The sequence below is a fragment of the Sturnus vulgaris genome, chromosome 19 (genome assembly GCF_052056855.1).
Source record: "Sturnus vulgaris isolate bStuVul1 chromosome 19, bStuVul1.hap1, whole genome shotgun sequence".
Lineage (NCBI taxonomy): Eukaryota > Metazoa > Chordata > Aves > Passeriformes > Sturnidae > Sturnus > Sturnus vulgaris.
This window is the reverse complement of record NC_142261.1, coordinates 7,734,736-7,761,115: the sequence shown is the minus strand read 5'-3', so window position 1 is coordinate 7,761,115 and position 26,380 is coordinate 7,734,736. Positions and strand designations below refer to the sequence as shown.

The 26,380-nt window shown below is 42.2% G+C and overlaps 2 protein-coding genes across 9 annotated transcripts in view; one reads left to right on the top strand and one right to left on the bottom strand.

Annotated features, from left to right (window-relative positions):
- Positions 1-660: 660 nt before the first annotated feature.
- On the bottom strand, positions 661-2,404 carry CLDN5 (claudin 5). The gene has a single exon (XM_014894548.2). It carries the CDS (start codon positions 2,307-2,309, stop codon positions 1,659-1,661), a length of 651 nt encoding a protein of 216 aa, XP_014750034.1. The 5' UTR covers positions 2,310-2,404; the 3' UTR covers positions 661-1,658.
- Positions 2,405-10,700: 8,296 nt separating this feature from the next.
- LOC106864846 (septin-2) overlaps positions 10,701-26,380 on the top strand; it is a 35,366-nt gene continuing 19,686 nt past the window's right edge. For 2 of the 8 annotated variants that reach the window (XM_088175939.1, XM_088175942.1), the window contains exons 1-8: positions 11,319-11,364; positions 13,798-13,931; positions 16,155-16,206; positions 17,289-17,388; positions 18,825-18,911; positions 19,511-19,634; positions 24,007-24,141; positions 24,616-24,733. In XM_088175939.1, coding sequence (XP_088032065.1) covers positions 16,180-16,206; positions 17,289-17,388; positions 18,825-18,911; positions 19,511-19,634; positions 24,007-24,141; positions 24,616-24,733 — 591 coding nt within the window. In that variant the 5' untranslated portion in view covers positions 11,319-11,364; positions 13,798-13,931; positions 16,155-16,179. The other 6 variants (XM_088175941.1, XM_088175943.1, XM_088175940.1 and 3 more) reach the window with 4 other exon arrangements.

The window sequence follows — 26,380 nt, the reverse complement described above, 5'->3', positions numbered from 1 at the left end:
AAAAGCTGCAAGACTTAATGCCCAGGTCAGGTGTGCTCTGTACTGCTACCTGATTGTGAGGACCTATGAGGTCGTAGTGTTGTTCTCTGAGGAGTATAAACAGCACATTTCCTCCCTAACTCTTGGCAGAAATCTCCTTATGGCATTGCAGGTGCTGCCACAGTCAGTAGCATAATCCTGTGTGGATTTACAAGTAATTAGATTGGAGGAGTATCACACCATCCCCTTAAGCCCCTCCTTTAACAAAGTTTGTCTCTGCAGTGTAGAATGAAAAAGTGTTAGCTAGTATTTCAGACTGTGGTGAACTTCAGGAGGTGTTAACCTCAGGAAAATTAATTATGTTGCCCAAACCATCTTCCTTCCAGTCTGCAGAGTGTTACTAGGGCAATGCAGAGGAGCTGAGAGCTGTGAGAGTTACCAGTTCACAACTGATCACCTGGCATAAAGTCCCAGTCAAGATATTTTTGGTAAAATTCTTCTAGCAATTTTTTGCTTGATTTGGTAAATGAAGGAAAGCATGTGTTAACAAAACCATGGTGGGGAGCCAACCAAGTACATGTTGAACACACATTTTAAAACTGGCAGCAAGCAGAGTTTGGCAAGAATGCCACAAAGACATCATTCCCCCCAGCCATCAGTATCTGGGGCGATTTTTACATGTCCAGTCTCATGTAGTGCAGATGAAAAGAGCAGAGGCCCTGGTGGAGCCAGGATATACAGTGATCTCCTAGATTTTTTTAAATCTAGTCCTCGAATAATTCTGGCAATGAGTTAATATTCAAGTAAAAACAGAGCATAAGCTGAAGAAGAGATGAAGAACCTCAAAAGACAACCTAGTGTTATCTGACTTGTACTCCACTAAAGGACAGTAACTCCTCAAATCTCTTTCAAGGTTTCGAATACACACAGACCAATACACTTCACTGAGGAACTGAAACAACTGAAGAAAATCAAATAACTTTCTCCAAACAGCTACTGCTTGTGGGATTAAGGACCAAGGTTAGTGTCATGCTTTGGACAGGATCCCTATTTTAGTTGCCCAGATAGATCAAACCCCCCCCTTATCAGTCCGAGCAGGAACTGCCAGATGCAGCCTTTTGGGAGAGAGAACGAAGATGGGAAGCTGTTCCTCGGCTACGGTGCGCACCCGACGCCCGGTCCGAGCAGCCAGGCGTGCCCCGAGGCAGCGGCAGCGCCAGCGGGCGGTGAGGTACTCACAAGTGTCACGGTAACGCCGGGGAAGGGCCGGGCCTGCGGCAGGAGCCGGGCGGGCAGGCGGCGGCGAAGCCCGGACGGGGCGTCCAGGTAAACGCCGCAGTGACTCGCCCGCGCTCCTCGGCTCCCCCGGCCGGCCCGGGGAGACGCCGGTTGGGCTGCTCTGGGCGGCCGCGGAGGGCTGTGCTCGGCCGGCAGTGCGGTCGGTCAGTACCGGGAGCCGGCGGCGCCGAGCGCGGCGCTGCCCGCAGCGGAGCGGCCGGACCCGCCGGGGAGCCGGGCTGGAGGGCAGCGGGGCGCTGCCCTGCCTAGGGCCGCCGCTTCACGGGGGTCCCCGTTAGGAAAAGCCTCCAGGCAGGGGAGCGCTGGAACTCCCAGCAGACGCTCCCGGGCCGCAGCCGTCTGTCCGTGCCCCGCGGGGCCGCGGAGCGGGCCAGCCCCGCTCAGACGTAGTTCTTCTTGTCGTACTCGCCGTTGGACGTGGGCCGCCGCGGCGCCGAGTACTTGACGGGGAAGGAGGTCTCGTCGCGCTGGGAGCAGGAGCAGCAGCAGATGAGGCAGCCCCCGAAGAGCAGCAGGGCCGTGGCCGCCCAGCCGATGTAGAGCGCGGCCCCCATCTCCCGCTTCTGGGACGACGGCACGGTGGGGTCGTAGAAGTCGCTGATGACGATGTTGGCGAACCAGCAGAGCGGGATGAGGACCAGGACCCCGCAGAGGATGTAGATGGTCCCGCCGGCGATCACGATGCGGGACTTCATCTTACCGGGCCGGATGCAGTTGGTGCACTGCGCGCCCACCACGGTCACCATCAGCGCCACCAGCCCCAGCAGTGCCACGATGACGGTGAGCGCCCGGCCCGCCTGCACCTCGGGCCGCAGCGCCAGGATGGAGTCGTACACCTTGCACTGCATCTGCCCCGTGCTCTGCACCACGCAGTTCATCCACAGCCCTTCCCAGATGGTCTGCGCCACCACGATGTTCACGTCGATGAAGGCCGACACCTGCCACATGGGCAACCCGCAGGCCAGGATCACTCCCACCCAGCCCAGGATGCCCAGTCCCAGCCCCAAAATTTCCACCGCCGCCGAAGTCATGCTGCTGCTGCTGCTGCCGCCGCCGCTGTCCCACGGGTTCCGCAGGAAGGAAGGCGCGGCGGGTCTGCTCCGCTGCCCCGGGCGGCTGCCGAGCCGGCTGTGCGCGCCGCCGCCGCGGGCAGTGCTATATGAGGAGCCGCGGGGCGCCCGCCCTCCGCCCCCGTCCCGCCTGGCCCGGCCCTGCCGGGCAGCGGCACCGCCCGCCGCGGGCTGGGCAGGGGCAGGGGGCGGCTGTCCCCCCCTCCTGCTCGGGGGGTCCCACGGGAGCCAGGAAACTTCGCTCTGCTTTTCCCGGCACCCTGCTCCGGGAGCAGCTCGCGGGCAGGGTCACCGTCCGTTCCCAGTTAAGCGTGGGGCGGGAGGCATCTCGTCTCGGATTTCGGCTGCTCAAATTCCTTTTAGTGCCGTTATCTTTGTATTTCCTATTTACTGATAAAGTCCGCAGCCAGATCTTCGGAGAGGTCCTGCCAATACAGGCACCCACAAGTGTGGAAGTCCCAGTTATCGGAGTCTAATTGATCATTTTTCAGAAGACTAAACACTGATGAACAGGCACAGCTCTCTCCTGCACACTGTGTCAGGCAAATGTAAAAAAACCAGCGTCAAACGCTTAGGGACCACCCAGAAAATTAGAAGAGCCTTGGATATGGGATCTGCATGTCACCTGTCAGTACCACTAGAGAGATTCTTATATTGGTCCAGGAAGAATAACTAACTGCCATTAGCTTATACCAGGCATGAAAGTCTGTTTAAGAGCAAGGCATACAATTTAAACATGTTTTCGCAAAGATTCCAAAATTGACTTTACTGTTTTAATTGTTCAAGTACATTTTGAGTCTTTGTAGTATGTTAAGGAGTTAAATGCCCATGTCAAACCCACTATATTTACAAGAGGTTTTATCATCAGGCTGGGGAGACATTTTACTTGCTACAGTCTCTTCATGCACTATTGGTGTCCTCGATTTTTCTTGCAAAGTAGCCTTGGTTCATCCCCTGCAGCCAGCAGCAGATCTCAGCCCCGCAAGGCTGGCAGATGCAGGGAGTGTTTGTAGTGTGAATGCTGCAGTTACAGCAGCTGGAGAAAGAGAACAGACCTCACCAGCTGCCTCACAGCACTCACAAGGAGCTGTGCCCCAGTGCCTTTGCACTGGGTGTCCTAAGAAAGGCTTGTTTTGATTGCAATAGGTTTCAAGGTTATAGACAAAATTGAAAGTTAAATTCACAGTGACTTTTGAATTGGTTTGACTAGATTTAGTTTCAGTTAGCCCAAAGTGTCCTTCCAGTGTAGAGGAGATCACAGAGTTGAAAAGAACACATTTCCTGCCCCTATATAAGCAGTTTTCTCTGTTGTACAAAAATGCACAGCATGTATTGTGGCATGCAGAGGTTTGTGATCCAAATCTTAAGACTCATATGAATGCAGCATGAATGGAAAAATGCATATATGAAGCAGAAGCAGCAGAGGAAAGAATAAGCAAAGGTTAAAGGAATCACATGGATTGGCAGCTGAGGATGTGAGTGCTGAGGTAACAAGGAGCCATGCCCTGCGCACATCCTGACAGGTGACTTCAGCAGAGGACCCCAGTGTAGTAACAGGAGGATGACAACAAGGTCACAGCACACTGAATATGGCCTTTCACTTCCTTTTTTTAACGACCAGAAGATGAACTTTAGCCACTAAGCACCCAAATAGCCACAAGACACCCAAAAAAAGAAATACAAGAACATCGGGAGCTTGTGGACCGTCATGGAGTTGGACATGCTGATACATAATGACTACAGCCTTTTGATTATCTGTGGATGAGGAGCTGTAAACAGCACTAGCATGGAAAATGTCTTCCTTACCAAGACTGCCTGGTAAACAGAGTTCAGAGGATTTATCTCCTCTTCCAGTTGGATATAAAATACATACAGTTTACTTCAAATATTCAAAACTGCAAATTCCAGTGCGCAAGTCCAGGAGGAATGTGTGACTGGGGCTGTGCAGTTTGTCAAACTGGGGCTGCTTACAATCACTCGAAGAGTCCCTGGTGTCAGGGAGAGGAGAATGTGCAAAAAAACCATCCACAGAGGCAGAGATATCTCAGAAGTGGACAGGAAGAAACCCAGAACCCAGGCTGAAACTGAGTAGCATCTGTATTTATGATGATAATAATGATTATATAGAAAACAGCACAGAAGAACAATTAAGAAAGGGGGGAGAAATGCCAGTTATCTTAGCCCATAAGCACAGGAAAGCCCCACCCTTGCCACTTGCCAGGGAGCACGGAACTCTGAGTTTCCTCCCATACATGGCCTGTGTGTGCTCCTGTGCTGGCTGGGAGGCACTCATGGGGCTGGTGCAGCTGCCTGGGTCTTTGGGCTGAAAAAGGAAACCAGCCCAGGGCTTGTTTTACCTCTGCAACCCTCACCCCACCTTCCCTTGCTACCTGTAACCCAGCAACAGATTCCTACAAATCACTTAATCCAAGGCAATTATTTCTCTGGGGAAATACATGCTTAATAATCACAGGGCAACTTGAACCATTCTGCTTAGAGGCATTTCCATTCCTGGTGTTTCCCTTTTGTCTGTTTCTTTTCATTACCACAGATATTACCTTTTATCCTGGTTATTGGCAACAACCTCCATTTTTAATTACTCTATTCCCTGATCTTAAAAAAAAAGTTTGCTGCACAGACTACCTTTAATGAGACCACTGGTGCAGGGTGCTTACAGGTTTGCTTACTTGACTTACTGCTACCTTGACTAACACAGCTGCTGGGGGGCCTGAGGACACCATCAGCTTCAGCATGTTGTGGTTTCTGATGGTGTTAATGTCAAAACACTGGAAATTAAACCCCCAGAAATGAAAAGGAATTTTCTTAAAAAGAAATACAAATCAGCATGACCTTTTATTTGGGGTGTTAAGTAAAGAAGATCCCTCCTTGTAAGTTAAACCCTCGCTGGAAAAGTCTGGATTCCTTTAAACTCAAAGGCATGATGTTCTTACAGCAAAGTAGCTCTCTGACAAATGACCAGTCCTGTCATTACATCCATTTCTGCATCAGCTATGTATTAATTAAATTACTCTAAGGGGATACATAGGGGGGCTTTACAGCCTGTGAAAATGGGCGGAAGTGGTATTCAAGCTGAGAACAATTGCACAGGAGCCATACTATAGCAAGAGGGGCTCTGGGATTAGAGGTGATTGTGTTTTTGCTCCTTTCCTGACAATCAGGACAAACACCAGGCGCAGTTACTGGGAGGGCTGCTAATGGGGGGTCCAGGCTCTCACCAGCATTGCTTGTCCTGGTGTATGAACCCTGTCCCGTGGCACAGAGCTGCTGTGTCCAGCCTTGCCAGGGCTTTGCTCAGCCCCAAGGCCTCCCAGCAGCACTGTTTGGATAGATTTGTCTTTGGGGACCTGAAATGTTGTATGCTGAGCACACTTGGTTTATAATTTGTGGAGTGTCCCTTACCTAAGTGTTTCTGATCTTTCTAATCCCTAAAATATTAAGCATTCGGAAGACAGAGGGGAAAATGACATTTGGGATCAATCTTATGCACAAATGTTGTATTGTTTGTGTGAATAAGATGGAGTATGAGTCAAAAGATTAATGAAAAGCCCAATGATCTCGAGACAGCTTACCATAACTTTTGGATCAGACATAAGCAAAAGTGAAGAATTAGAAATCCTATTAGAGACAGATTTTGTGCCATATTTTGTATTCTAATTAGTGCTGAAATAAAGGCAGGGAGATTTACAAACACAGAGGGGTTGAGCAAACGCTGATCTTTATTTGGAAAGCCTGAGGTTTCTCAGTCAACATTGCTTTTTTTCTGAATTTTCCTTTAAAATGCAATTCTTTTCCCAGCAAAAGAGATTCCATACTAGGATAGGGCTCCAGGAAATTTTTGTCAGCAGGGCCAATGAGTCTTCAGTGTGACATATCAGAAGACTGGCACATGGGAAATGAGTTCTTGTCAAATGAGCATGTTATTACAAAATGAAAGTGCTAAATTTCACCATAGGATTTATTTCAGGATCATTTATTTTGGAAACAAGCTGAAGTGGTTAACACGAAATTGTCACTTCTTCTCTTAGATCATCTTTTGAGCAAAGAGAAAATCACCAGGATTTTGCAAGAACAAGCAGTGTTCTCAGTGACTGGTGCTAGAGATGTAGAATCCAACATTTCTTTTAGTACAAGTGTTGCTGCTGCCCCTCAGGATTGAGAAATGGATGCCCTGTTCCTCTCAGTGGTGATGTGACTAGACTCAGGTAAAAGAAAGGAAGGAAACGGATATACAACAGTAGCTGCAAAAACACTGAAAGAAGTTATAACTGTGCTTCCAGCCTTCATATATTTGCTGCTGTGGCCATTATTTCCAGACACAGTGGCCCTAGCCCTGTTATCAGTCTCTGCTCTTTACACACACCCTCTGCCTGGGTGCAGCCAGGACTACACATGGTGGGAATGCTGAGGCAGTGTTACAGCTGCTTTCCTCACTGAATGAGGAGAACATTAGTGGTAAACCATCATTAGAACTAAGTTCCACATCCCGCCCCCGAATTTCTTTGCACACAACTTCTGGAGCAGCACTTGAAACTTCCCAGTGTAGGAATTGATCTTCACGTCCCTCTGTTAAAGCATGCCCTGCTGAGAACATTTTCAGTCACCACAGTCAGGACCAGCTGGGCTGCACTGGTGACCTGCTGTGCACCCAACCCTTCAGCACCTTGTTTTCTGGATTTAGCTTTGCAGAGAACACTGTGGTATAACTGGACAGACATAACCCCATATTAATGGTGCTCCAGGGCAGTTATTATGGGCAATGAAGGCCCTTCAAAGTTTAGAATGTCATGTAGATGAGTTTGATCATCTCACTCAACAGAAGATCACACTAAATATATGGTTAGGCCATGCCACTTCAAATACTTCTCTTTAATGCTATGGACAGATCTTGAGAACATAGTATATTAAAGCTTGGCTAGGCAGGATGGGGAGGAAGCTATAGGAAATACACATTGTTTCATGCCTAATGGTCCATTCTACACCATGTTTCCTTCAGGACAACTATAGTTTAATTTTGTCCTCTTCCAGAGTTAGCCTCCTTCCACAGATTGTGGTGTACCAGGATCCTGGTAGATCTCTTTCCCATGTAATTCTTGGGAAATCACATGAGATGTGAGATTGTAAAGAGCAGCGTCAGCAAGGACAAATCCCATTGTTTTAAATATATATTGCAGATGTTGAAAGTAATTAATAATGACATGACCATGAAGTTACTGAAAACTATTCAGGGTTAGTGATGGGAAATATACTACATTTATCTCGTGTGTCAAGAAATGTGCATTGCTGAGAAGATATGGGAAGTTTGAGACACCTCTTCTTGGCAGTGCAGCCCTCAGACAAGCTCTGCTTTTGGGAATAATGCACACCTGTTTGGTCAATCCTGATTTCCTTCTTCAAAGGGAACTTTGTTTCCAGTAAGAGGAAAGGATGGCTGTTATCGATGAAAAGATGCAAAATGTCTCGTATACTGGAGAATATTTGTAGGCTTTTCTTATTGCTTCTTCATTGCCATAAGTAGCATCTTGAAAAGGAGGGCTTGTATGTGCTTGTAAATGCAAAGGAAACACTTCTGTTCCTCTGAGACTACTATAAATCAAATACAATCTTCATTTCCTGGAGAGTGTCACTGAACATGAGGCTTGGGCGTTTTTTGCAGCAAGGGAAAATACTTATCTGTTGCAGATTTTCTTGTAAAGCAGCTTGTGTCAGTAAATCCTGGTGCCTGCACAGATAGTGGCTTCCTGTTCATATCCTGCCCTGTTCATAGCTGCAGGTCTCCAAAGTGCTCATCAGTGAAACCAGCTTTCCATGGACTTGACAGCTCCGATTCCTGATGCAGCATCTCTGTAAAAATGAGGAAATTTCAGATGTTAGAATGGTTCTCCCATTGGTGATCCCACAGATAAAGCCCTACACAAAAGAGTATTTTGATCAAATCAATGGGAACTTCACCCTTAAATTTCTGTCTTTCAGCACACCCAAATTCCTACAAATTAACCCAGGGAATATCTAAACTACTTTGTCTGACATTCCCACTAGTTATATTCAAAGCACTTTTTTCTCTGGTAATCCTTTAAAAGCAGATGTCACCCACAGTGTGCAGCAGATTTATTTCTAAAAGGTTTGGACCTGGAGCCACATACTGTAACTTGGAAAAGCATACACAAATATTTTGAATCTAACACAAACTAAATCTTATGGAAAAGGATTTATGTATATGATTAAGTTGTTTAATTGGCACTTGGGCAATTTTATCTCCAGAAAGGACTGGGAGGGTTCCAGATGCTCAGTGTCTTACAGTAGTGAGTCAATATCTCCATGAATTGCTTTTATAGTGCAGCTATTACAGCAATCACACAGAATTTCAAGCTTAAACCTAGGAAAAGTGAGGAAAAGACTGCACTGAAAGAAAATCAAGGGATCTCACAACTGAAAAAAAAAAAAGAGTTTTAAGCAGAATATCTTAAGGAAAGTAATGCCAAGGAATGTGGAGTTGGTTTATCTATTAAAATTCAATTTAGGTTTCAGTTTATGGCTGTATTTATTTCATTAAAATCAGTATCACCATTTTCTGTGGTAAGAACTGGAACAAAAGACACATTATGCTGAATGTATGAGGTATTTCTGACTTACTAAGATGTGACTACACAAAGCTGAGATTTGAATTCAAGGAAGGACTTTTGTGCTTTTGATATTGTAAACCCTAATGTATCAGGAACTATAAGAAAAAGCATTGAAACTTCCAAGGGAAAAATGAAACAAAATTCTTTCAAAAATAATAATTCTGGGAATGAGTGATTCACAGTCAGACTGTTGTTCATAGCATGAGTATTTATAGACTATTTAACCAGTGTTCTTCAGTACAAGCACTTCTTCTGTTTGCACCTCTGCTAATATTGGTATGAGAAATAACAAACATGCAGCATGTGTTTGGGGGGGGTTGCATTTGCTGTAGATGTCTGCAGTGCAGCATTTCTCAGTCACACACCCCAAAGAGTTCCAGTTCTGCCACCTGGCATTTCTGTGAACTGCAGTTTCATAACAAGTCACATAATAGGTTTCAAAAGTAATAAAAGTACATTTTCATCAAGTGACTAATGCACTGTAACACTCATTGTCACAGGATGCTCTTTAATGCCAGAAGCTGGGATAGGTTCAAAAAGCAAGAAGAAAAATTCATGGAAGAACGAACTATCAAGATAAAACTTCTGGCTCAGGAAGCTGCTGAGCTGCAGATTGCCGGAAGCTGGGAGGATACACAGGCACGGTGCTACTTTATCTTTTCCTAAGCATCTGCTCCTGGGCACTGCAGGGGCAGGGCACTGGCTAGGACTGACTTCTGCTCTAACCCCAGGTGCCCTTCCTTACATCACTTTCTGGCCTAATGGGACTTCTTTGGAAGGATTGTGGCTTCCCTGAACATTTTGTGTTACAATTGGTCAGCGATCTGATTCGGCCATGACTTGGGAAAATTATTGGTATGCCTCAATAGTGAAGCATTTGAAATTTCTGGAGAATCTTTCACCCCTTGCACTAAATCCTGCTAAAGGAAAGGAGTGACAGTCTTGAGAAAGCACTAACTTCCACCTGTCTGTGCAGATGGCAGTCTGCAGTTCAGCATTGTCTGTGCCAAATTCTTATAATTTCTTCAAATACTGGGCAGTTCTTTATAATAGCAGTGCATGTGTGTAAAATCTTGTGTCCATCACAGTGTTCTAATTTAATGAAAGAAAAACTGCCACAGTTGTTCCTCTGGTGATAGTATAAAACACCTCTATGGAAATCCGTGGAATAATTTAAAATAAAACCTTAATTTCCAAGGAAGACTGAAAAGCCATCTTTTAACTCCTCCAGGAAGGAAGTATGTATCAGAACTCTGAGTTATAACATTACATTTTTTCCTAGGAAATGGAGCTTGCTTGTGCTTTCACTGGCTTTCATCTTGTTCTTACTCAGACCCCATTGATGCTTTGATGCTCAGTCTGCCTTCAGCAGCATTTGTTTTACTTCCACATTTTCCTGTTGTGAGCTGCAACCCTGTTTGCATAATGGATGGGAATACATAACAGAAATGTTTCTTGGTATTTAGAATTTTAAGTCAAAATATTTGCTGCTATGTCATACCTACAAGCTACTCTGTCAAAATGTGTGGATGGATGTCTAGGAATTTTCCTGAACACAGTTCTTGCAGCTGGAAGGTTGGAAAAAGCCTTTCTGGTATTTCTGCTAATATGCATTTTAGTTTTGACTGTGTTGCATTCAGAGTTTGGACTATGTAACACTGTTTCCCTATGATAAGAGTGATCTGTTTCTGTAATCTTACTGTAGGTATCATTTACACTCCAGGTTTGCCTGCTGGAGTCCCTGATACCTCCGAGACCTTGCAGACGAGAATCCCACTCGGCCCTTCAGAGGTGACAGCGCCCAAGACCCTCACAGAACCAGAGGGAAAGCCGTCAGGGAAGAGAACAGAGTAAGTAAAACGAGTTCCTTGCATTTTTTGTACAATGTTCGGGAGAGGAATTTGCTTCATGTGTGAATCTGCAAAACAACTAGGCTGGTGTTACATACTGCATTACAGTCAAACAGCACAAAATTTAAGCTCGATTTCCCCCCGGTTATCACACCAGCCAGGTTTTCCAATAAGGAGTATCGCTAAAACCCGCTGTAAGCGGGGCAATCCCAAAACTCAACGACGTTTGGGTAGAAAACAGAAACCAAACCATTCCGTGTAGATGTGGCACATCAGAACACGGTTTGGTGGCGTCCCGGGCGCTCGGGCAGTCATGGCCGCGCCCAGCGGGGCGGGCTGGGGACGCTCTGTCCCTCCTCTCGCTGCTCCGGAGCCGCCTCTCGCTGCTGTCTCCGACAGGGCCCCGCACCATAGAGTAGGACAGGGGTAGGCGGGCGCTCTGCCGCGGTGGCTGGTGGGATGCGGGAGGGCTGTGGGGCGGAGCGGCGGATCGCGGCCTGGCGGCGGGAGCGGCCGCGGCCTCAGGTGAGCGCCGGGAAGGGGCCGCGTCCCCCGCGGCGGCGGCGGCGCCTCCGCCCCCACAGCGCTCCAGGGGCTTCCCTGTGCATGGCACGGCTTCGGCGCTGCCTCCCGCCGCCGCTTGTGGGGGGATTTGTGCAGCCGGTGTGTGGGGACGCGAGAAGTGCCCCGGGGCAGGAGCCTCGGGACGTCGCGGTCGGGCCGTTTCGCACACACCTTGATTGGTTTTTAAAGCAACGCAAGGATTAATTTGAGATGTGCACAAGGCCGCGATGCTGGGGTAGCCGGCTAGGAGAGGCGAGGAGAGGATGGAGCAGGAAGTGCTGTCTCCACTAGGCATTCCTTGGATGCTTTTAAAATTGCAGCACCCACCATGGGATTGCGGCTGCCGGGAGCCGGGGATGCAGCAGGGTTGTGCACAGACCGACCCCGTGCTTTACTGCTTTTTTGTCTTTAATTATTGTTCACATCTAGGTCAGAGACTTCATGGTACGGTGACACTTGGGCATGACTTGGAAATGATTTAAATACAAAGTTACCAGTTTGCTGTGCGTTGGCGCTATGTACATCATTTACTTAAGCTCTGTGGGTGTGAGGCAGAGCTGACTATTTTATTCCTCATGAGTGATCGTGGCTAGTATGTTTGTCTGTTTAATTTAAAAGAGCCCTTATTTTTCACAGTTATAGGTCCATTTAACAGTGCTTTTTGGCACAGTAACTCGGCGAAATTACTGTCAAAACTGCTTGCATAGAAACATCATCACTAAATCTGATAATTTACAAGAACAGTATCACTGCCTCCTTTGTGCGTTTCAAGTGACTATTCATTGAAAAGACAGTACAAAAGGAAGTTGTTTAGAGTCATGTTAGCGCTGAAATGGAACTTTAAAGAAAATGTTTAGGATTACAGCTTTAGGTTCGTGTGTTGCTTTTTCTTGCCCTTTTAAGAATATTGCTCATACAGGTGGTTGAACTCTTGTTTAGTTCTTGTTCCTTTTGCTGTGCATATGTGTGCTGTTGAGTCACAGGCATGTTACAAATTTTGATGCATTCCCAGTAGTAATCGCTGTACAGTTTCTTTGGTTCAAGTACAATGCCAGAAGGAATTCTGTAGAACTTACGAGCTCCGAACATCAGTTCCAAGCCAGAGCAGTGGCTCACACTTAGTGTGGTCTGTCTGCAAAGGTCACAGCTGGGTTGTTACATTTTCTGTAAATTCTGTGTTTAGTGGAAGTGATATAATCATTTTCCTGAATAACTGTAAGGCAGAATTGTTAGTGTGTAAAAGAACATTACTTCAACTGATGATATCTATTTCTAATGAAGAAAAATGAAATCACCTGCGATTGTTGCTCTAGAGGGAGTGAGGGGAGAGGATTTACCACAGTGGAGGTGAGGACATGCCAGGAACAAAGCATGGCACACAGAACAGGCTGACACACTTGTTAGAACTCAGTGATTCACAGAATCATGCAATTTTTTCTATTACTATTGATGTGACTCAGACATTTCTTCCCTGAGTATTGTAGTTCTTTTAGTGAGAAACTACAAATACTGCTGTTTTACTGATGTATCTTGGTGTTTCTGTCTGCTTTAAGTCTAAAAAGTGACTTCAGAATACTGATGTTGTTGAAACCATTTCCAGCACTGGGAAACCCGTTTAAGTCTTTTCTCCTGTTGGTGGCTATAAAGTACTGCCAAAAAAATCTGAGTTGTATAGCCTGTGATGGAAAGAAAGAAGCCTCATTTGAGAAATCAGGAGGGCTGTTCTGCATGTCAAGATGGCTGTAAGGTCACTCTGAAGTGATTATTTGAAAATGTTGTTTGATATCCTTATATGGACACACTCTTTGTACATGTTTGGGAGTACTTTCTTTGTGCTATTAAGAAGCTCCCAATCTGCCTGTTCCTCACAGTTTACTTCTTGCATCCTGACAGGAACAAAGGAAATGACCCATTTTCCTTCCCCTCTCTTTCTCTCTCACCGGAATACTGCTCTTAGCAGAGGACTTTGGGATGGCACGTTCCAGCTGCAGCTGAACTCGGTGGCACTTTGCTTCTTTACAGTGCCAACATCGTATTGTTCTGGATAGGAATTTGTTGGGATCCAAAATGAAACTGTTCAAAACCAGATTTGGACATCCCCATGCTGTAGCACAGTGTCCCTTTTTTTTCTGCTAGGCCTGCTAAGTAAGGCCCAGCATTATCCACAGATAAAGTTTCACTGCTTTTTGCAAGTTGTTGCAAATGGATCTTACCTGTTCCTTTCTCCTTGAACTGTTTTGTATGTGCTGTTTTGCTTATCTCATACTGATGGAAAGAGTATTTTGAACATCTAAAGAAAACAGATACAGCTCTTTCTCTGGTTTGCCTTATGGGGGCTTTTTTATACATTTTATTCTGGACAATTGATAAGAAATTGGATGTTGCAATTTCCAGGTGTGGGAACTACTCAGTGTTGTCAAGGACTCAGCTTCACGTTGTTTTGATGTTTGAGTCAGCTGCGAGCAGAGCTGTCGTTTCTGTGGTCACTGGTGCGCAGCGGGGACTGGTCCAGCGCCAGGCTCTCACTGGTGAGCTGTGCTGACAGTGCTGTGGCTGTTTGGTGCTGTAAGAAGATTTAATGTATGGCATTTTGTTAATTCCGAGGTTTTGATTTGTACTGTATGGTAGAGCTTCGGGAAGGCAGCACATGGTCGTCCGGGGAAGTTGTTTGGTGGAATGATTTTCGAGGAAACCTCATGAGGGCAGCATTAGGAATTGCAAAATGTCAAGGCTGAGCAACTGAGCTCCCAAATGAGCCCCATCACCTTAAGTGCTGTAGAACAGCACATGTTTCTGTGGGGATTTTTGTTGTTGAGCTAAGTTTTAGCTAGCACATTTCTAGTCTAGCAAAAGACACTGGGAAATTACTAACTGGAAGTGTGAGCTGCAGTCACGATGTGATCAGAGCAGCTGGGCTGCTGCTTTGGCTACAGCAACTTTTTGGTCAGAGTAAGACACAAGGTGATGTGGTTTGCCTTGTAGGAAACAGGTTTTGTAAAAGCTCTTATTTGTGGAACAGATGAATATATGGAAAAATGTTCTTTATGAGATGACAGACTAATTTTGAAGCTGAGTGTGTCATAATCAGTTGACAACAAGTTTTACTCTTCTGCTTTTTAAAAAAGCAACTTGAGTAATGATACAATGGATGTGACTATACTGTCAGTTTAAAGTAGAAGTAGGGAATTTGCCATACATGTTGAAACCTGAATCATTCCTTCATCTGTCCTTTTTCTATGGACAGTGGGCCTGGGTGACTTCACCTCTGGCATTACTGTGAAAAATGGGTCAGGTATATCTACATTGGCACTCAGAAACTATGAGCTTTTCTAAACTCTTGAACTATGTTCCTGATTTTATTGACAAGGTGACAACAGAGGTTTCCAAACTTAGAAACAAGATGTCAACAGAGCAATGAGTTACTTCTGTCAGTGGGATTGTTAGTGTCTTTAAGGATCTGTGACAATGGTTGTTTGGAGGCTGGCATGAGCCTTTGCATACTGGTCAAAGGAAAATAAGCTCTGGTTTTCAAAACCATTCTCAAGGGATGTTTTCCAGAATGTTTTGAGGAATACACAATTAGAGTCTGACAGAAGATGATTAGAATCAGGACCTCCCTATTTTCCAGGCAATGAATGCATTGGGCTTTCATTAGTAATCAAATGAGCTGGATATGGGGGAAAAGTAGTTGGAGGAGGAAGAAAACAACTTTCCTTGCTTTTAAGGTAGCTGGTACCTGCACAGCTGCCAGGATTTTAAATGCCTGCTGCAGGGCAAATGAAATACCATGGGACTTGAAGATCTGTTTTCTTTCAAACTCCAAGCAGCAATTACGCTAACTTCGACTTTTCCTTCAGTCCAGAGCTTGGTGTATCTCTGCCAGGATTTGACTGTCAAACTGCCAGTGTCAGAAACTGGACTGTATCCTGCTAAAATGACTCCTGCTACCCAACAGGAAAGTCTGAACACACAGGTGCCTGCATAGGTCACTTCCCTGCTTTCCCAGGCCAGGAGCTGCATTGTCAACAAACCAAGCTGTGAAGTGCTCCTGCCGCTTCTGCGTTTCCTTTCCCTGCTCTGGGGCTGCTCTAAATGAAAGGGCCTTGCTATTGCCCTGATAACTAATCTATAGCACAGCTAACATCCTTGAGTAAAGAGATAAGGGCTTGCCAAAGTCCATCTGTACTGAGTGTCTGAAACTAAAGAACAAATCTCTTTTGATAGTCCTTCATACTGGCATAAATTTTTGTTCCACCGTGGGTTAGCCAAGTGTAGTGTCCTAATCAGCAATAGCACTTTGAAGTCACTGAAAATGATATTATGTTCTGACCCTGTCCCCTTACCTGGGAATCATGTAGGTGTCCTGTTCTCATGAGAATTTTTGGATGTGGTGATGATTCTCACATGTAATGCTTGGACAACATTTGCATTACATTCGCCTATCTGTGAACCATCCCTCTATAAAGACAGGATGGGTGAAAGTTTGTTATGATACTAAATTTTAATATTTTGCATTTTAAAGGAATATTTATGTTTTGAAATTTTTAAGTATTTAAATTAAGTATTTCTGTGACTTATTTCAGAAGGAAGATATTTTGATTATGGCTTGTTTGTTCTGGTAATCCTTAAGTATGTGACATTTCATTCTACTAGAATAAAATGTGATTATTACATGCAATTGATCAGTTCAAAATTGAAAGTAATGTAATCTTCAAGTCAGCTAACGTGCACTATGGCTTTTTTTCTTCTAGTGTCTGAAACTTGAAGTGAAGAAACATGTCTCAGTCAGGTGAAAAAGTAAAGGTAAAGAGCTATGTAGCCATAATTTTGTCTAGTATCTGTTCAACTTCTGAAAACATTTTTAGTTTTACTTAAGTGCTAAAATTGTGAATAAATGATACCTTATTGCTTCAGATGTGTTTCTTAAAATAAACACTTAGTAGAAACAGATTGTATGTGATCCTGGTGATAGACTTTCTGTTGTTCACCTGACATTCAGTCTCTGCTTACAAAGTTGAAATGCCACTTTCACCTAAGGAAATTTCATCTGACAAAACTTAATTTCTAATGTTTTTGCCCACCTGGATGGGTTTTAAAAGGATTGTTAGCAAATAAATATCTTTGAAATGGTTTCCCTTGTATCCCCCCCACCCCACATCACTGGAAGTGTATGACATTGTAAAAAACCTGTTCTCATCATAAACTCATTTGTGAAGAAGACATCTGGTTCCAGGTAGCCCATAGGTCCCTAAATCAGGTGGCTGGAGTTCTTATTTAGGCTCCTACTAGGTTTTCAGTCAATGGGTAACAGATGGTGGAGCAGACTGCCCTGTTTATAGCCCAAATCTCTTTGATAAGTTTTTCAGGCATGTTTCTCTTTCCTGCTTTTGTGTTAGAAGTTAGAGATTGTGCAGATAGGTGAACAACTTAACAAGCAAAAGATACATCTCTGTGTGATTGTATCTCAGTAATCCTCCCATTAGTACAATGTTCTTGTTTTTTACCTGTAAGCATATGCATTATTTTTATGGATGATAGTAGCAGTAGGCACCAAATCTGAACAGAATTTTTTATTTTAAGCTGGATTTATTTCTTAAGATTAATCGTAGTGTGTTCTTGCAAGCTTACGGATTTTTATTTTATCCAAGGGGAGACTTGTTTGTGTAGCTTAAGGTAATTATCTGATTTCTATTTATGTCAACCTGCTTGGTAAATGAGCCTTTTCAAGGTCTGCCTTGCTATTGCAGCAAAAATTGTTTCATTCTCTATTCTTTCTTGTGCTTTATATACCCTTGCAGTTTATTGTGTCGAATCAAATAAACTCTTTCTCAGCTTTTTTGGGGGAAAGGGATCTCATTTATATTCAACCTTTGTTTTCTTGTCAGTTTTCCGACTCGGCAGGCTATGTGGGATTTGCTAATCTGCCCAACCAGGTTCACAGGAAATCTGTGAAGAAGGGCTTTGAATTCACACTCATGGTGGTTGGTAAGTGAGTTCTTTAAGTATTTTTGACTGTTATACAGCAGCAACAACAACATTTCTTTCACATAGATGTATGCATCTTCCTTCTTTGCAATTGACTGTTACACAGTAGAAAAAGCTTTGAACCTCTCTACACTTTCTAATTACATCTGTTATTATTTTGTCATGTTTAGTAGGAGGGAGTATTTATAGTGATTAAAGATGATGACTTGGAGCCAACAGAACATTTTTGCATTAATGATTCATTGTCAAATGACAGGGGCAGTTGTTTAATCTTTCTTTTACTCTTGTTTCCCCACTGAAAGCATGAATGCATATGGTGAGTATCTTGCTGTTGAAATGGTGATGCTGCTGTTGTGTTTTCTGCTGTTCTGTACTGACTCACTCTGGTGTCAGAGATAAACCTGTAATTTGCCTGTTCTGTCAATGAGCATCTTTGAGTCTCTTTGATGGAGAGTCCTTTGGGCACAAAGCTCTTCCAAGTGATGTGTTCAATTTACATTAAATCAGTTTAATGGTGTGCCTGTGTAAAGGGAGTCCACAGTACTGTTACCCTTCTGTAGCAGTTAGTGAAAAATGAAAATGTGCAGTACCATTTGGGATTACTTGGTGACAGTATCCAGCAGTGTTTGTTAGATAAATCGGTAATTTGTGATAATTGTAGAGTTCTTGCATCATGTAGTTTGTGATGAGAAATACAGGTAACATTTTCATCTCTAAGATCAGGTTAGTAGCATCTAAAATAATACAGCCAGTTGGTCTAAATGCTGACTCCCTTGATTCCTTGAGTTAGGAAACAAGTGTTTTTTTGAAACTCGGATTTAGTAGTTAAATTTACACGTTTAACTTCGTTACTTAGATGTAGGACAAAATTGGTATCATTTGAAGTTAACAGAATTATGAAACTTCCCAGGTGAATTTTGAATAATTTGCTTTATGATTTTCAGTTTCATAGAACCTATATGGGCTTAACTGTAAGAGTACAAAACTTGACCATTAATTTGGAGTCGCTTTACTCATTCATCTTCCCAGCAGCGTTCCAGGTTCAATTTCTAGCTTCCAACGCTCAGAAATTTTCAGCAGGAGAGTTATAGCTCCTGATTTTGTAAGTCTAGATGAAAAAAGATCTAATTTCCCTCAAGTAACTGAACTATCTCTAGATCTATAGTCCAAGTGCTGTATGACCTTTCAGCTTTTATTGTGGCATCTGTTACAGTAAACTTACAATTTTCATGTAACATTTATGAAAACACTGGAGGCTTGTTTTTCCGGTGTTTTCTTAACTGAACCTTTGATGTTTTTATATCAAAAGCTAGGGCGGATCCTGATGAACAAATTATTTTTCCTCCATAATGTGGACTTGGAGAAAGACAAGGTGCTTTAAAAATCTTGGAGTAAAAAGTATATATGCTTAATAACCTGAATTATTTTGTTTGTAGGTGAGTCTGGCTTAGGAAAATCCACTTTAATTAACAGTCTGTTCCTGACTGATCTTTATCCAGAACGTTATATTCCTGGAGCTGCAGGTAAATGTGGTTTTGCAGTTCCTCCAGCACACTCCACCCTATAAAATTTCATGTTCTTTCAATTAATATCGCTTCGTTCTTCATCCATTACACCACTTCATCATGCTGTATTTAAATTTTTTAAATTATGTTTTGTAAAGCTGTCATTTTCTTATTTAGATTGCCTTTCAAAGACAGCTTTTGTTTCTCTATCAGCTGCTATTAAAAAAACACCTCTCAAATCTTTTAGGTATCAATATACCTAAATGTGGTTTTGCTCTAATCCCCATTTCTTCTTACTGCTTTTTGTCTGTAGTGCCTTAAATCCTGGTTAGAGGTGTAAATACCTTTTTGACAAAGAATCTATTGTGCTTTCAACTATTATGATTTTATTTTTGCATATTGTCATAAACCCGTGTTTTAGTTCATTGTTTCTTGTTTACTTACAAAAACCGGGGCGTTAAATTCCGCTTACTACTTTGTATATATTGATAAAATATTTTATGTCATGTAGGTTACAACACACCTGGGCTTGCAGTTCTTCCTCTATTGCTCTCTCCTGTGGTGGTCTCTGCAGGAACTGATAGGCAAATAACAATCCAAATGTTCCTTTATTTTAGAGAAAATAGAGAGAACAGTTCAAATCGAAGCCTCTACAGTAGAGATAGAGGAGCGAGGGGTGAAGCTGCGTTTAACTGTAGTTGACACACCAGGATATGGAGATGCCATTAACAGCCAGGACTGGTATGTGTGTAAATACTGCTTTGTTAATAAAGTGTGTGTCTTACACAAACACTATTCTAGTGTGTCTGGTACTTTCTACAACTTCCAGTTTCAATTTTCTAACTACTTTTGATGTTTTTAAAAGTTTTGTAGGCTGTATCTATGATTCTGCCTCAAAATTAACAGCCTCTCCTTCAAAACATTTCTCTGAGCACTGCAGTCAGCTTTTTGCCTCTATGGCCACTCCAATAGGACAAAATTCTGGTGGGAGGAAACTTTTTGTCTTTTACTTTCTGTGTCTCTGGCCCATCCAGTTTCCATGTTTTTAAGACAGTTCTTTTCATTCTCTGTCCTCTATATGTACTACGAGCAATTTGAGTGGAACTGGTGTTTTTTTTATGATAAAGTTACCACTTGGCACTCTCTGGCCTAAATATCACAGACAATTTTCAATGGATGAAATAATTGTCAGCAGATACACTGGAAAATATACATAATTGCTTCGGTATGATTATGAAGAAAGAAATTTATAAATCAGCTAGAAAGGAATTGTAACAAAGCTAGACTTGCTACGTTCATAAATGTAATTTCTGATTTCAGGCAATTCTCTTTAACTGTGGAAAGCTGGTGAATTTTTTCAAATAAAGATGAGATGTCCTTACTGGGATGCTTGTAGTTTCAGTGGATTAAACTTTGAATTTTCACATGGTTGTCTTTTAAGAAGTGCTAACAATATTTATTTTACTTAGCTGTTAATTTTGTTGACACTTTATTTCTGGTAGTGGTGGTAATCCCAAGGCAAACAAGGATCACTGTGCAGAGAAATGGAGCATAAAGCTAATACAGGTTAATTTGAGTCCTTCACTATAAGTTAAAGACCAGGAAAGAGACAAATAGCAGATAAAGTAAACATATATAATGCTAATAGAATGTTTTGCAATCTTTCATTGACAGAACGATGTCTCTGCAGTGCTCTTACCAGATGGTTTTTCTCTTCTTTCTGTGGTGCAGTTGGTGTAGGAACACAGCAAAAGTGAAAGCAGTGAAGTTCTGTAATATACAAAATGAAAGTCTGAAAGTGAAGCTCTAGTGAGATTTTTATTTTTCTCCCACTTTTCCTACTTGAGTAAGTTGAAAAAAATGGAACTTCTGGAATTACACAAAGGCATCTTTCTGGGCTGCATCATGGTCTTGCTTATTTGTGCACTGTTGACTAGAGCTTCCTTCCGCTGGAGCTGAGAGCTCTGCAGCCTGTGCATTGTGTTATAGAGAGCTCTTCCTGTTGATTGTGTTCTAATGCCCTTTGTTTATTCTGCTCAGATGTTTCTTAGAGACCTACGTGTTCAGGTTTTCCCCTTTTTTTGGGAGGTTTTCTGAATAGAATCATTTTGTGGTGATTCAGATTCGAGTAGAACAATTTATACGTAATTTTCTATGACAAATCTGAAACATCAAATAGACTACAGGAACAAATAGTACTTGCATCCTACAAAATAAAAAGATGCATTTAATGATATCTCTTTAGTCTACTTATGTCACATGAAAAGCCTTTCAGCCATGACATGTGTCATTTTGACAAAGACTTTTATCTTTACAGGATGTCTCAGGGACTTGGATGGACAGACTCTTTGTTTTTAGCTGTAGTGAAGACTAACCCAGTGCAGCCACCTTCCTTCCTTGGTAGTTCAGAGGAAAGAGCAAGTTCATGTTCTTGAACTTATATTTATGTTCAGGAACATTTACTGTAGTCATGGTTCACTTTTAAATAGTGCTGATCATGACCCAAGGTTTATAAGGCTGCAATTTGTGCAGACTGGTTGTTTTTCGAGGTGACAAATTTTATTAAGGCTGTTTTTGAACATAGGTGAATCAAACTGTCGTGGTGTCTCTAGGAGGCAGCAGTCACTGGGAGTGTTTTCAATATCTTTCTCCTGAGTAGGTTCCCTAATGGCTTTTAGTCTCTGTGCAGTCATGAAAGGGCTAAATTTTAGAGTTTGACTTTCATGAATGGGAGCTGAGGTAAATTTTTATGTATTTTGTGTCAAAGAAAAAGGATTCTGTGCTGGTAGGAGTGTGTCCAGGAGGTCTACTGGTTTGAAAAAACAACAGTATTGGATTAGGAAATGATCTGTTATAGATTTAGTACAACACATTTTCTGAAATAGAGTAATTCTTGATTTCTGGATGCTACTGTACTTAAAGTAATATGAAAGGAAAGGTGGAGGTGAATCACAGTTAACCATGGTGATTTTTTAAGATTCTGTGTGGAGCTTTAGTGCTGGCTGGAGTTCTGTATTCTAGAATCAGGATTGCTTATGGCATCAGTTTAGGGGTGTGTTTGGAGAACAGCAAAATCCTTTATGGTGGGAGGTTTGACACATTCATCTTTCCATGTGTAAGAACACTGGGATCATGAGAGAAGCATGTCCTTAAAATAACAACTTTGATGAGAAGAGAGGGAATCTGATCAGAGGAGGAAAAAATTGCTTGATACTTTAGATTTGCTTTGATATCTTGCCTCAAAAAGTGGTTGACAAAAACAGACTACAGGTGAACTCGTTGGATATTGCTGATCACACTCTTTATTTCATCTTGCTTGAGGTGTCACAGGTCATTCTTTGATAGCTGCTCTCTCCTCTTTGGCTGCTGCTAAATTTTTAATTTTTTTTTTTAAACTGGCTAGGGTTATATTTTGTTGAGTTTGGCAGCTTGATAATATTGTTAATTTTCCCCCAGTGTGTTTAAATGCAGCATTTGTGTTGTTTGCTGTTACAATACAGGATGTGCTATCTCCTAAGTAATGACAGCACTGTGGTACAAGCCAGGTGTTTCCCGGAAGTCAGGAGGTACAGGACACTGACACCGTATTTACAGGGAAAATTGGAGCTGTTAGACCTAGAAAACTGCACGTCAACTAATTACATTGCCAGAGAAATGTGTGATAGTTCTTTTCCATTGTTAGTGTTTGCTTTCTGTCCTAATATTTGTATGTCTTCTGTTTTGTTACCTTTTACCAGCTAAGAGAAGTATTGAAGATTAACAGGAACAAAAACCATATTGATGTTTTTCTGCAGGTTTAGGTATTAAGATGCTGTTTCCGAATGAGTAGCACTAAGGTCAAAACCCAATTGTTGTCTTCTGTAATATGATTTAGAACAGCCAAATCTTGCAATGATGTAAATGTGTGTATGTATATTCTACCATTGATTTATTTCTTCTCAATCCAAAAGCTTACTTAGCTTAGGAGAAATCAAATTCCCTCCAGGATCCCTTCCATCTTTCTTGTTACTTTCTTTTATTATCTCCTTTGCAGCCATGCATCCCTGGGTCAAATGTTGCTGCCTATCACAGAGTTTGCCAGAATTCTTTGTTCATTTTCCAAATTATTAATTTTCTTTTCTGTTATCTGCTCTGTTTCCTCCTTAAATGTATATCATCAAGTCTGTGCTTTCTCAGCAACAGAAATATGGCTATTCCTATTTCTCAAGTTAAACTTTCTGTTTAGTTTTTTCTCAAGTAGTTTAAGACATGTTCATGATCCACAATCATTTGCTTAACCTTATCTACGTCAGCTGCTCATTTCCCTTCCTTTGGAGTACGTAATATAAAGTGTTCTTTTATATTAATGGTGTTTGCAGGTGTCTGCAGGCTCTGAAATAGCTTAAAATGATCTTCTTAATTATGCATTGTGTTTTCTTCTCTCTCTCTAGTCACTGCTCTCTGTGTCTGATTAATCTATGTGATCAGATTTTTGTGCTCGTTTACTCCTTTGTAGGGAATATTTTAAATTGCCTTGAACTAAGTAGGAATTATTTTTCTTTACCACCAGAAAAGAATGGTGTAAAGTAACAGAAATAGCTTAATAAATCATGTGATGCTTGAGTGCATGACTTGCAAATGTAGTTGTACTTAATTCAAACAGACTAGAATACTAGAATTTTCATAACTATAGAAACCTGGCTCTAGGGTCAGGGCTGTAAATCAAGAGGATATCCGGGAAATGTCATTTATCAACCAGTTTGAAAACAAATCTTCAGCCCCTACCCCCAGAAATAAAGGCAGAAAAATCCTCAATCTTTTGTTCCTGTGTTTTCTCAGCACTGAGTGCTTTTTTTCTGAGCTTGCACTTGAACTTTTTATCCAGTGAACAAAGTAACACTTGGAATTGGCTCTAGGTGTAAGTTGACACTTCGTGGTTGTTATGAAAACACCCAATTGCATTATCAAAATATTTTTCCTTAGTACTAGATAAAATGCTAGGAAGTTGAATTTTTTGAAACAGCAGTGTTTAAAATAAAAGTTTCTCCTCCTGTTCTTATCTTTTCTTGATTCTTTCCTTATTATTTAAAGCTGATGTAAGATACCTCTCTTTCTCCCCCCTCCCATACCACAGCTTCAAAACAATTATCCACTACATTGACAACCAGTTTGAGCGATACCTGCATGATGAGAGTGGTCTGAACAGGCGCCACATCATAGACAACAGAGTCCACTGCTGCTTCTACTTCATCTCTCCTTTTGGGCATGGGTAAGGAAAAGCTCAAGATTTTGTATTTTAGGGTGTTGTACCTTCGTAGCAGTTCATAAGTCTGTTCATTACTTGAATTGGTAACTTAGCAGTAATGTTAATTGAGTTACCAACCTGTCAGTTAGCCAGTGCAATTAAAAACAGTCTTTGGAGATTAGTGCTTTCCTTTACTTTGTCCCCTTTTGCATTTAAATATTGTTTCAAGGTGGTCATTGTGCATTGTTTATCACCCAGAAACATAAATGCTTTTAATATCCACTTCATTACATGGTGGCACTTGTAATTACAACTTAAACTTTGCACAACCAAGTTGATAAGCAAGGACATTAAACTTAATGGCTTAATTTAGTATGAAAATACTGTTTATGTGGACACTTGAAATAAATAAATTTTAATACGTTTGGTCTGTTATAAAACAAACAACACAAGACCCCATGCATATTTTAAAACTTTTTTTTCCCTGCTTGTTGGCAGACTGAAGCCATTAGATGTAGAATTCATGAAGGCTCTTCATGGAAAAGTCAACATTGTCCCTGTGATTGCCAAGGCTGACACCCTGACGCTGAAGGAGAGGGAGAGGCTGAAGAGAAGAGTAGGTCTAACACTTTATCATGACAACAGAGCAACTCATACAATATTAAAGCCAAATATAAAGTAATTTCGAACTGAAGAGGGGTGAATGATATTGGCCAAGGACCTAATCTTCGGGAAGTGTGAGGTGGGAAATCTTCACTGAAGTCTGATGTGCTTTGCCAGTTACACTTGCTAAGGATGTGGCTGTTCTTGGCTTCATGTATCTTAGCAAAGCAGTGCACCCAATAGGGAAGTTTTAAGAACACAGTTTGTAATGGGTTCAGACAATCCTGGAAGGAGAAGTGGAGATGTTTGACTCTCAGGGAGCAGTGGCCTGAGTGCCCCTTGCTGCTGGGAGTGCATCAGGTGTGTTCTGAGGGCACATCTTCAGTTCCATCCAGAAGGTTCTTGGGTTGTGCACTCTGCTGCGTGGTTTGTACCAAAATGTGGTTGGAAACTTTTTAAATAAGTGCACCCATGGTACAAACTAAAATACAGAGACAGGACAGTTGGGTTAATATATATGAGCAGGATGCTTTTGTGGCTCCATTGTTATGGGAAAATGCATGTTGTTGTGTGAACATTTTTCCTGCTGGGTGATCTGTTCATCTGGAACATCAGGACATACTCAAGGTTCCAGTCGAGACTGTCTTGTCTTTAAAGACAGCAGTACTAAAATCATTCTTTGCTTTGCAAGGTTTACTTGGCATCTTGAAATTTTGTTTTTTGATAAACCTTTCTAAGACAGCCAGCTTTTGCCAGGTATGACATTGTAGTGAATTAAATGGAATAATGTCAATATTTGTGGTTGTACAAGTCTTTGACCTTAAATCAAATTTCCATTTTATTGCATCATCTGAGCAATGAATGTAAGTATTTAATCTGTTCTGGTTTATTCTCTGAGAATGCCTTTATGCACCTTGTTAAAGGAATGGCTAGGTGGTGTGATTGTATTATGCACATTAGAAGTGGCCCAGTAAAATTTAGATGTTAAAATATTGAGGTCACAAGCTTTGTCAGGTTCAATTGACTCAAAACCAGTACAATAATTTGTAAAGTCTAACAGGTTTGAACCCTACGAAGCCTATGAATTTTTACAAATGTAATGACTTGCCCCTTAGTAGTGTAGAGATGGGGAATAGTTCTAAATTGCAGTCTGTGTTTTACACCAGAGTAAACCTTTTCATGGTAAGATATCTTTTATATTACATTTTCACGCAGGGTATAACAGTTGTTTTGATTGTGACCCTGTGACTTCCTGTAGGCCTTTAGAATGATTATTAGATCTTTATTCTAAGGGTGGTTGTGTTGGGAGTATTTTTCTATTTTCTTGAGGAGAGACTACATTTTTATTTAACTGGGAAAACAGTATAGACAAAATCATGCTTGCAAAGCAGCACCTTGGCTGAACTCCACCTAAATTCAGAGGATTTGTTTGGAGTTTTTCTGAGTGAACCAGTGCCACAGTGGCAGGTGAGACCATGGTTTGTGTGAGCAAGTAAAGAGCTACATTTTGACAAGGTGAGGTACTGCTGCCATTGCTGCTGTGTTTTATAAAGCTCAGTGGTGTAAGAAAACTTGCCCAAGAAATGGAATGAATCATTCATAGCTGAGGAAGTTAAAAGTGGGGACAGTTGTGACTGTATGAACCTTGTCTGCAATGCAG

Excerpts from the sequence above, each read along its gene's own strand:
- CLDN5 (XM_014894548.2), bottom strand. The coding sequence starts at position 2,309 with ATGACTTCGGCGGCGGTGGAAATTTTGGGGCTGGGACTGGGCATCCTG.